This window comes from Berghia stephanieae, chromosome 4, assembly GCF_034508935.2.
Source record: "Berghia stephanieae isolate SIO BIC M18660-M18661 chromosome 4, UCSD_Bste_1.3, whole genome shotgun sequence".
In the NCBI taxonomy this organism is placed as follows: Eukaryota; Metazoa; Mollusca; class Gastropoda; order Nudibranchia; family Aeolidiidae; genus Berghia; species Berghia stephanieae.
In genome coordinates, this window is record NC_088363.1 from 6,786,700 (window position 1) to 6,799,199 (window position 12,500).

At 41.9% G+C, this 12,500-nt stretch overlaps 1 protein-coding gene across 4 annotated transcripts in view; it reads left to right on the top strand.

Annotated features, from left to right (window-relative positions):
• Positions 1–12,500, top strand: part of LOC144969955 (inverted formin-2-like) — a 321,818-nt gene that overhangs the window by 193,369 nt on the left and 115,949 nt on the right. The window contains exons 2-4 of one of the 4 annotated variants that reach the window (XM_078909053.1): positions 5,084–5,188; positions 6,372–6,492; positions 8,052–8,182. The exons of the other annotated variants lie outside the window; for them this stretch is intronic. Coding sequence (XP_078765179.1) covers positions 5,131–5,188; positions 6,372–6,492; positions 8,052–8,182 — 310 coding nt within the window. The 5' untranslated portion in view covers positions 5,084–5,130. The remainder of the gene's footprint in view (positions 1–5,083; positions 5,189–6,371; positions 6,493–8,051; positions 8,183–12,500) is intronic. 4 annotated transcript variants of the gene reach the window in all.

The window sequence follows — 12,500 nt, forward strand, 5'->3', positions numbered from 1 at the left end:
CACACACACACACACACACACACACACACACACACACACACACACACATACAAACAAAACAACCTAACCAAACCAAAACAACCGAATATTATTTAGGTATCAAAGCTAATGCTTTTCACTTTTACATGTTAATGGTAGTGGAAAACAAATATCTATGCAAATGCTCATTTTTAATACATTTTTTTCCAATTTTGAAAAGTAGGATTGAATGAGTTAATATGAGATTTTTGAAAAGAGTGATCGTTTAATGGAGTCCTCAGCCAACAACAACAACAACAACAAAAAAGAGAGAAAAAAAAAACAATGATAAAAGTAAAAGTTATGACATGACATTCCATCAAAAAAGAAATGCTTTCACGGCTTCTTGAACACAGACAATGATCCACTCGCTTTCGGATCGGAAGGTCCTGAGTTCGAGCCTCTTTTGGCGCATAGTTGAGTCCTTGGAAAAGGCTCTTTACTCACATTCTCTCACAATACTCGGGTATAAAATGAGTTCCTGGTCGTTAACGTTTAGACTTGGAAAATAAGGTACCATCACTCTGAAACCAGAAGATAAATTACACAAGTTGTGTGTCCATTCCTCGGTAAGACTGGTTTTACACTTCGAAGGAGATTGGAATCAGTAATTCGACATCACAATTTTGTTCCCTATTGACATGGTGCAATTGCCACCACATTTCCTACATGTCCTGGTTATACAAACATAGGAACGTGTGGCATTCACGCCACGACCTGTGACAATTGACATGGTCCAATTGCCACCATATTTCCTACATGTCCTGGTTATACAACATAGGAACGTGTGGCATTCACGCCACGACCTGTGACAATTGACATGGTCCAATTGCCACATTTCCTACATGTCCTGGTTATACAAACATAGAAACGTGTGGCATCCACACGACGACCTGTGACAATTGACATGGTCCAATTGCCACCATATTTCCTACATGTCCTGGTTACACAAACATAGGAACGTGTGGCATCCACACGACGACCTGTGACAATTGACATGGTCCAATTGCCATCATATTTCCTACATGTCCTGGTTACACAAACATAGGCACGTGTGGCATCCACACGACGATCTGTGACAATTTACATGGTCCAATTGCCACCATATTTCCTACATGTCCTGGTTATACAAACATAGGAACGTGTGGCATCCACACCACGACCTGTGACAATTGACATGGTCCATTGCCACCATATTTCCTACATTGTCCTGGTTACACAAACATAGGAACGTGTGGCATCCACACGACGATCTGTGACAATTGACATGGTCCATTGCTACCATATTTCCTACATGTCCTGGTTACACATAGGAACGTGTGGCATCCACACGACGATCTGTGACAATTGACATGGTCCATTGCCACCATATTTCCTACATGTCCTGGTTACACAAACATAGGAACGTGTGGCATCCACACGACGACCTGTGACAATTGACATGGTCCAATTGCCACCATATTTCCTACATGTCCTGGTTACACAAACATAGGAACGTGTGGCATCCACACGATGACCTGTGACAATTGACATGGTCCAATTGCCACCATATTTCCTACATGTCCTGGTTACACAAACATAGAAACGTGTGGCATCCACGCCACGACCTGTGACAATTGACATGGTCCATTGCCACCATATTTCCTACATGTCCTGGTTACACAAACATAGGAACGTGTGGCATCCACGCCACGACCTGTGACAATTGACATGGTCCAATTGCCACCATATTTAATATTGAGCTTTTATATAGAGTAACAGCCACTAAATGACCAACAGCAACACGTAACATGTAGAACGAACCATGACGCTTGTTAGGCGATATTACAATTTTTTCCGACAGAGATAACGCTGTTAACGGCCAGGTACTCATTTTACACCTGAGTACGATGAGAGAATGTGAGTAAAGAGTCTTTTCCAAGGACTCAACTATGCGCCGAGTGAGGTTCGAACCCAGGACCTTCCGATGCGAAAGCGAGTGTCATACCACAAGACCACATAGCCGTACAACATGTCCAGACAACGAACGAGTTATACAAGGATATCCCTTTGAAGTCATTCCAGTCATTTGAACAAGAAGGTCAGTCACACACGGCTAATGATTGGTCAACCAAGCATTCCACTGTCTTCTCTGACCATTTTTATGTAAATATCATCTTTCTTGGCTATGTGGTACCCAGGACCTGCAGATCCGAAAGCGAGTGCAATACCACTAGGCCACATGACCGTTAATAATTGCCAACACACACACACATACACACACACACACACACACACAATATATATATATATATATATATATATATATATATATATATATATATATATATTATATATATTCTTTGACTTGATTCTAAAAGCTGGAAAGCTCCATGTACAATCGATAATAAAATAGTCATTTACCATATCGATTATGCTATATCGATATCTCATACGTATTCATTCTTCTCAACGTCGTTTTCAGCATCAGGTTGATATTCACGGCATCAATACCATCACCATCAGCATTCTCATCATCATCATCCAATCACCACCACCACCATCCTTCTCCACCACCTCCTCCTCCTCTTCTCCTCCCCTCTTCCTCGTCGTTATGTTATCATCATCACCATCATCATCATTATCATCGTCATCATCAGCAGCAGCAGCATCATCATCTTCATCGTTCTATCACCGTGATCATCATTATCATCATCATCATCCAATCATCATAAACATCATCACCACCACCGCCGCCACCATCAACACGGCACCGGTCAACAACAACGTCATCCAATCAACGGCATTCAAGAAACACCAGCCAATCATCATTAACACCAAGAGACCACACAATCCCCATCTCCTTCATCATCCCCACCCCCTCCGTCTCTGAGAAAAACAGCCCCACCCCTCGGAATATTAAAAGTGCCGACTGACTCATTATCAGCTTTCAAATCTAAATTGAAAACTCACCTTTTTGTGTTTCATGATTTCTATTTTGTGAATGAAGTTTTCTCTATCATGTGTGTAAAAAGTCATGTGTGTTGTTATGTAAGTCATTGAAACAGCTGTGATTTTATTGGCCGTTGTATTTCTTTCTGTATCTGAAGAACGTAAAGCGCCTAGAGCCTGTTGAACCCGGATGAGGCGCTAAAATGCCATTTATTATTATTATTATTATTATTATTATTATTATTATTATTATTAGTAGTAGTAGTAGTAGTAGTAGTAGTAGTAGTAGTAGTAGTAGTAGTAGTAGTAGTAGTAGTAGTAGTAGTAGCAGCAGCAGCAGCAGCAGCAGCAGCAGTACGGTCGTAAAAGTTTTTGCCCAGTACAATAGAATACTTCTAGATTGGTATTTATAGTAGACGTATCCAGACCAAAATCCATAAGCGTATACTGAACTTCACACAGTAATCAATCCAAGTTTCTTAAAATAACCGTCCACATCTTCTATTTTCACATATACAAATGTCACACGTGAACCCCTCAACGGCGGTGGTCGACTTCGCTCCAACCCGATATCATATTATCTCACCAATCACATCAAAAGAGTCTTAGAGGCGATGCGATTCGGCCTTCATTTATCTCTTTGTGAAAACTGTTAGGACCCGGTTATGTCCGGATCCGATAAATATCCACAGAAATGATATTATATTGTCAACCTTTAATCCTGTTATTGAAAAGAACTTCTTCTTTTTCTTCCTCCTCCTCCTCCTCCTCCTCCTCCTCCTCCTCCTCCTCCTCCTCCTCCTCCTCCTCCTCCTTCTTCTTCTTGCCCGTCTCCGTCTCCTTCTTCTTCTTGACCAACGTCTTCTTTTAAATGTAATGATGATTTTTTCATTGTCTTATAAAATATACTTTATACGTTTTTTGTTGGTTTTTTTTTTTTTTTTTTTTTTTTTTTTTTTTTTTTTTTTTTTTTTTTGTTTTGTGGCCCTGTGATATTTTCTCTTTCAAATCCTTATTTTTAAAAGAAATCAATTCAGTCCGGACCTTTAAGGGTTAATTTGACGGTGGCCTGAGATATGGTAAGGTTGACATGATTACCTGGGGCAATCAGTGAAATTGAACCATGTTTAAACGTCATATAAATCTCTCTCTCTCTCTCTCTCTCTCTCTCTCTCTCTCTCTCTCTGTCTATCTCTCTTCCTCTCTACTCTCTCCCCTCCCTTCTCTCTTTTCCTCTTTCTCTCTCTCTCTTCTCTCTCCCCTCTCTCTCTCTTTCTCTCTTTCTCTCTCTCCTCTCCCCTTTCTCTCTCTTTCTCTCTTTCTCTCTCTTTCCTCTCTCTCTCTTCTTTCTCTCTCTTCTCTCTCTCTCTCCCTCTATCTCTCTCTTCCTCTCTCTCTCTCTATCCCCTATCTCTCTCTATCTCTCTCTCTCTCCCTCCCCTATCTCTCTCTCTCTCTCTCTCTTTCTCTCTCTCTTTCTCTCTCTCTCTCTCTCTCTCCCTCTCCCCCCTCCCCTATCTCTCTCTCTTTCTCCCTCTCTCTCTTTCACTCTCTCTCTCCCCCTCCCCTATCTCTCTCTCTCACTCTTTCACTCTCTCTCTCTCTCTCTCTCTCTCTCTCTCCTACTTACTTCTCCGTCCTACCTACTCTGAAAGGATACTGCTCATTAAAAAATTTTGGAAGAGAAAAATCGTCCTTCAAATATCGATCGATTAAAATTACCCTCATCTTGTCAAACACTCACACACTCACTCAAGCCTGGAACTCTAAGGAAGACCTCTAGGAAGTCCCAGGTTTGAGAGTTTTGACAGAGTCATTTAACTCACTCAATACTAGAGATTTCCGCTACATTTCAAAATTGGAAAAAAATGTATTAAAATGAGCATGTACATAGATAGTTTTATTCATCTCATTAACATGCAAAAACTAAAAACATAACTTTGATACTACGCCGTAATTTGTCTCAGAAAAAGTAACCCGGGTAAACTAAGGATTTAGTCGGCGTTAGGGTTGAGTGGTTAAATCGATCGATATTTTACGGACGAGTGTTCTGGCCAAATTTTTAAATATGGATTTTTCTAGAGTACGGCAGTAAAATAATTTCTTTGATTTCCAAATGTTCTCTTGTCCCCAGGTTTGTCCCATCTCCTACGCCGTAAGATCAGCTCCAGCCTCCACCAAATGGATCTCATGCACAGTCAGCCCGAGTTTGTAATCTCCGTCATGGCATTCCCCAATGGTAAGTACCGTCAGCCCTAGTTTGTCATCTCCGTCATGGCATTCCCCAATGGTAAGTACCGTCAGCCAGGGTTTGTCATCTCCGTCATGGCATTCCCCAATGGTAAGTACCTACAGACAGAGTTTGTCATCTCCGTCATGGCATTCCCCAATGGTAAGTACCGTCAGCCAGAGTTTGCCATCTCCGTCATGGCATTCCCCAATGGTAAGTACCGTCAGCCCTAGTTTGTCATTTCCGTCATGGCATTCCCCAGTGGTAAGTACCTACAGACAGAGTTTGTCATCTCCGTCATGGCATTCCCCAATGGTAAGTACCGTCAGCCCTAGTTTGTCATTTCCGTCATGGCATTCCCCAGTGGTAAGTACCTACAGACAGAGTTTGTCATCTCCGTCATGGCATTCCCCAATGTTAAGTACCGTCAGCCAGAGTTTGCCATCTCCGTCATGGCATTCCCCAGTGGTAAGTACCTACAGACAGAGTTTGTCATCTCCGTCATGGCATTCCCCAATGGTAAGTACCGTCAGCCAGAGTTTGTCATTTCCGTCATGGCATTCCCCAGTGGTAAGTACCTACAGACAGAGTTTGTCATCTCCGTCATGGCATTCTCCAATGGTAAGTACCGTCAGCCCTAGTTTGTCATCTCCGTCATGGCATTCCCCAATGGTAGATACCGTCAGCCCGAGTTTGTCATCTCCGTCATGGCATTCCCCAATGGTAAGTACCGTCAGCCCGAGTTTGTCATCTCCGTCATGGCATTCCCCAATGGTAAGTACCGTCAGCCCTAGTTTGTCATCTCCGTCATGGCATTCCCCAATGGTAAGTACACAAAACCACCTTCAGCTTATGTCACTTACTAGCTGGTAAGACCTGTCTGCTGTCTGAGGGGAAATTGGGGAATTGTCTTCTCCCATAGTGGGCAAGGAGGCAATTACTGTGTCTTCTATACCCCTATATCTGTTTTTCAACTTGCTTTGTCTTGGAATGAGATTTCTTGGTTTTATCCTGGCCCTGGCCGGATACTCTGGCTGAGAGGGAAACATTCAAATGTATAGTTAGTTTTGGGAGTTGATATTCTTTGCCTTGTAAATCATCTCTGTTATACATTGTATTCTATTTTATTTACATATTATTTATGATTTTTAAACATCTAATTTAGTGTTCTCTGAATTTCCCCCCTTTCCAGTTCAAACGTTTAGCGGGATCAAGAAAAAGCTGAGAGCCTGTGACCAGGAATGGATGCAGAACTTTCTAGATCTTCATGGACTGAAGAGGTTGCTGGATTGTGTGGACACGTTTGCCAGCAGGTGAGAGTTGAGCTATGATAATGTTCTGCTCCAAGCACAGCGCTGTGCTCAATGAACAGTGTGTTGTATTCAATTGTTTATCTCAATAAATGTGACCCACGGTCACAGAGCGGTGTTATTGGGGTTCGTTTTCATTCTCGTAGTAGAGAATAAATGCAGTTTATTATATTGTAAAAAAAAAGTTAGTTTTTTTTTGCCATTTAAAACTGTTTTATATTAAGAAGGTAATCAGAAGGTAATTAGAAGGTCTGAGGTTCGATCCCCAGTCGTGTAGACTGATTTTCGGGATGTTTTTTTATTCTTGTATTTTTCATTCTTGCTTTGTCAGGCACCTTTCATTCACACATGTTCAGGTCTTTACAATACTCTTTTGAGACGCTGTGTAATAAATGGTTTATTTTCAATCCATCCAATCTATCCCTGACCTGTGACTCATCTGTCAGACACCCCTAATCACTGTTGAATGTGTAGATTGTATTCGGCCTGTACTCAATGTCAATTTTCGGTTTCAATTATTTGTTCCTCGCCTACCTTACCATTTTGGTTCCTGCTAGGACAAAGAGCTGCAGATGCATTCTTGCTTCTTCGGCACGCTCGGTTCTCGGCCTTCTACCTCAGTTGGGGCCATGGTATTCCTGTCTTTCTCACAATTCTCTATCCACCGGTCTTCTCAACGTTTCCTTTGGTCTTAGAGACTGACGACCATTCTCATGCCCTAAATGTTCAAATTTAGAAGCTATTACATTGGATGGATCCTTTCTCGGGGCGTATCCAATCCAAGCCAACCCAATCCATAGAATTCAACCGTTAATCTCAACGAATTGTTTATTTAAATACGTTAATCCATCTAATCCATACCCAGACGAGTCACCAATCTGTCATATGCCAATATCCTGATGGATTAAGTGTATGGAATGTGTATTCGGGCTGTACTCACCCAAGTGCGGCTATGTGGTCTCGTGGTATGACACTCGCTTTCCGATCGGAAGGTCCTGGGTTCGAGCCTCGCGCACGGCGCATAGTTGAGTCCTTGGAAAAGGCTCTTTACTCAAATTCTCAGGTGTAAAATGAGTACCCGGTCATTAACAGAAGAATTGTAATATCGCCTAACAGACGGCATGTCCCGTCCCACATGTTAAAAGTTGCTGTTGACCAGGGACCCCTTGTAAAGCGCTTTGAGCACTTTTAGTGGATATTGCGCTATATAAAAAAGCTCCAAAAAAAACCCCCAAAAAAAAACTCAATTGTCAGTGTTGTATTCAGTCGGTAATCTCAATAATGTGTGTTTTAATTTGTTAATCCATCAAATCCATTCCCAGACTAATCTTAGTAGAATATATGGAGAGTATTCGGTCAGTACTCACCTTATTCCCAGTGTTGCATTCAATCGTTAATCTCAATAAACTGTTAATCTGTTAATCCATCAAATCCATTCCCAGATTAATCTTAGTGGAATTTATGGAGAGTATTCGGTCAGTACTCACCTTATTCCCAGTGTTGCATTCAATCGTTAATCTCAATAAACTGTTAATCTGTTAATCCATCTAATCCACTCCCAGACGAGTCACCAACCTGACAGATGCCCTTATCCTAGTCGAATGTGTGGAATGTATTCGGGCTGTACTCAATTCCAAAATCGGCGTCTCCGTTCTGGTCCAGAAGAAAGAATACAGCCGGAGACTCATCAAGGGTGAGTACTCAATCAAATGACTCGCGTTACAATCGACACGCCGTTCAAAAAGGCTGTGACGCCACACTTTCCTCCTTTCCGGTTCAAAACTCATTGGAAGTGTGTATCCAACCAGTGCTTCGGAGAACTAACTAACAGTGGAATAGGGCAGATAGCTATTAAATCATAAAGTAGCATCACCGTTTTATATAAATTACCAGGAAGTATAGGCAGAGTTTTATGATTATGTGACGAACAAGAGCGAGGATGGGCGATATTCATTGACAACCAGCATTTATCTAGGCCAGAAAATTTAACGCTATCACTCTGAAACCAGAAGATCAGTTGAAACGAGGCCTGTGTCCGGTCCTCCAGCGGACTGGTTTCACACTTCCAATGAGATTGGAACCGGTTTTTTTAACGTCATTCTTTAATTCCCTATTCCCAGTTCTCTTGTTTCGTGTACCACATCAACGTGCTACCTCTGACTGGTAATGCGAAAGTCTGAGGTTCGATCCCAGTCGAGGTAGACTGATTTTTTGGGATAGTTTTTTTTTCTTTTATTTTTTTTCTTGCTTTGCCTGGCACTTTTGATACAAACTTGTTCTTTTTACGTCTCCCTGCTTGCTGCTCTACTCTCCGCCGGGCTTCATGGATAATTGTGACTACTTTATTCAAACGGGTTGCATAATCACACAATATGCTGACACTGCTCGGGTATTTGGAATTTTAATTGTCATTTTATTGGTTCTCATTACCATTTATTATTCAATCAATGTGTTGACGTGGATTGCGATGGGCGATACACGTAGTCATGTGTACTTTATAATAACAAAATAATAAAGTGAGAAGAAAAATAACAGAAGACAATAAATAAATAAAGACTAGACCTAAATTATTTTTATTTTTGCTGTGATGGAAATCGAACCTGAGACCAAAATGTACACATATGAGACGGACGTTGTACAGTGAACACTCTCAGCCACTCCATGCGAATTTTGTCTCTTCTCTATTGTCTTCTTGTATGTACTTCTCTATTTCTATTGTGTTTCAGTGTGGTCTAGTGGTATAACACTCGTTTCGGTTCGGAAGGTCCTGGGTTCGAACCTTGCTCGGCGCATAGTTGAGTCCTTGCAAAAGGCTCTTTACTCACATTTTCTCACCGTACTCAGGTGTAAAATGAGTACCTGTCCGTTAACAGCGTTGTCTTTGTTCGAAAATAAAAATTATAATATCGTCTAACAGGCGTCATGTCTCGTTCTACACGTTAAGTGCTGCTGTTGGCCAGGGATCCCTTATAACTTAGAAAGCGTTTTGAGCACGTTTGGTGGATATTGCGCTATATAAAACACCGTGAAAGCCGTGTTGACATTTTCATCATCAACACATAATGTACTATGTATGTAGCAACCCGTGCCCCTTGACCTTTCCAAGTGTCACCCCCGCCTAAGCTAAGCAAAGGCAATCTTGCTGCCCCACCTGTCTGATATGTATGACGACACCTTGTGGTGCCCCACATAAATCAATAGTCGGAAGGAGAGGTTTTCAATGCAGATCTATTTATAGAGAACGTAACAGGCGCTTCATAGTATGACTGAAGATGACGTCACTCAGCTCCTTGTGATTGACTAAAACCGCCAGTATGGTGATTGGTTCTCGGTAAGAATATAGTGTGCGCTTGGCTAAGAAGCTCACACCATTGCCATCCGGAAGTATAACGGACCAACACACAAAACTGTGTGTATCCATGAACGTTTATAGTCGGGTTAATTCAGTTCAGTGAGTATTTCTCATAAACGCGGATGGCAAAAAACAATAGCAAAGACCTGAGTGACGCCATCTTCGAACTATCTATAGCCTGACACTAGAACCCTCTAGGACTGGCAGTTTGACGTCATTTTTTTAGGTTTTTGCACGCCTGGTGAGTTGTCGTTAGTAGAGCTCAAGGAAACAAGTGGTTCCATTGGTTGAACTATTGAATACGACCTACGATTTGTTTTCTTTTGTGGCCAAATACTGGCATTTTGATGTAATTTTTTGGTCAGTGTCAGGCACTCAATAGCATGATTGAAGATGACGTCACTCAGCTCCTTGTATTGATTGAAATCGCCAGTATGGTGATTGGTTCTCAGTCATATAGTATGAGTTTGGCTAAGGAGCTCACAACATTGCCATCCGTAAGTACAACGGACCAACACACAAAACTGTGTCGTAACTTTCTGTACCTAGTTCACCCCGACATAAAATCCCATCGAGACGATTGGTTACACATTATGTACACAATGAGAATGGGTGAGAACGTGTCATGAGAATGGTTGGAGATGGTTGACAGGTTGACACGCCAAGACTTTTTCTCTCTCCTTCTTTATTTTACTTAATACAAAACAGGCGGTTGTTTTGAATTAATTGAAAGATATACGGCAAATCGATTGGTTGGGGGGGGGGGGGGGGGGGGGGGGGGAGGGAACATTCAAACGTGAAGAGACGAAAGCGTTTCGACGTCTGCTCAGTATTTGAACTCTTGTAAAAAGCTTTTTACGGATATCCCGATGGTTCAGTTGGTAGAGCACTCGCTTCACTAGCAAATGGATCGAGATCAATCCCGGGTGTGTATTCGAGATTTTTTTTTTCCGAACCCCCCCCCCCCCCCCCCCCCCCCCCCCCCCCCCCCCCCCCCCCCCCCCCCCCCCCCCCCCCCCCCACCTCCTACCTCCTGTCCACCCAGCAGTGGTTTTGGGTAGCTGGGTCTGTTAGATCTGTCGGAAATACTTTTGCGATATACCAGCGTCCTATCCAAAGGGTGTCAAGCAATTTATAATTTATATTGTCTGTTTCACGCTGTAGATAAACTCCGGTCGCCATGGGCCTGGTAGCCCTGAAGGATTACAAAGAAGAAACGCTTTTATAAAAACGTCCCACACACAAATTGAATGACTGGGGATCGGTTTTCAAAACACGGCAGATGTATGTATTAATACTGAGTAACTCTGGAAAAAACACGTATTTACAATTTGGACCAGGAAAATCGTCCCTCAAATATCGGACAGCGTGGCTCAGCGGTATGGTCTTTGCTTCGTACCCGAAAGGTACCGAGTTTCGACTCCCCGCCGCGTTGTGTGGCCTTGAGCAATTCACCTAGCATTAGCTCACTTTGCGGCGCTGCACTGCGGCTGACGCCTGGGTTATTCCAGTCTTCCCTTGGAATAGACCTAAAGAAAAATGTCCGTTAGGGATGAATAAAGGGAATTTATTTTATTCATTATTTATTTTAAAATAACCCTTATTTTGTCAATAATTAAAAAAAAAACAAAAAAACTCTCAAACCTGAAACATTGCAAAACCTAGTTTTGTGACTTGTTTTTATTTCTTTCTTTTTTTGTTTTTGTTTTTGTTTTGTTTTTTTGTTTGTTTGACAAGATGAGAGACATTTCCACGTCGCGAAGTCCCAGGTTTGAGAGCTTTTGCCAAGATTATGGTCATTTTAATCGATCGATATTTGAATGACGAGTTTTCCGCCCAAAATATTAAATACATGTATTTTACCAGATTACATATTGAAACGTGACATAGGCTACAGTTACGTTTACAAAACTCCCATAATCCATTCCAAAAGTCAAAGGTGTGGTTATGTAAATAAAGCAGGGCAGAATGACGTCGGGCGTTGTGAGCTATTATTGAAATGTGTTAATCATTGGGCGGGTGGGGGGAGGGGGGGGGGGGGGGCGGGTGTAGGCGATGGGGGAAGAAAAGGTTAGGCTACAGATGATGTACATACAATAATATTATGTGGGCCGTCAGACCGATAAGGTGATGAACCCAGGAGTTTATTAAAGTCTTCGCTTTGTGAGTTTTTTTTCCAAGATGACGATATTTTAACCAATGTGATCTTTGAAGGACGGTTTTTCTGTCCTAAATTTAAAAAGAAAACGTATTTTCCCCAATTACGACAGAATTAAAAAGAACAAAATGGTGGGGGCTGCCTGAAGCCGGTGATCGTAAAATACTAACGAAAGGATTCGTATGGGAACAAAACAGACATTCTGTTTTGTTCCCATACGAAGCCTCTCCATTTTCACTCTTTCGTTAGAATTAAAAAGAACAGAAATATGATATTTTACGTCTTAGCCACTTTAGAATTCATTGTATTTTTCTTATTTAAACCATTTATCCAAATTTAAGTGAAGACCACAGAGGCGGGGTCTGCGTGTGTGTGTGTGTGTGTGTGTGTGTGTGTGTGTGTGTGTGTGTTGGGGGGGGGGGGATGAAGACACGTGTCACAGCGAATCTGTTTTAAGAAAATACAAATTTAAATTTTGGAGGTCTTTTACTTTCTATTGGT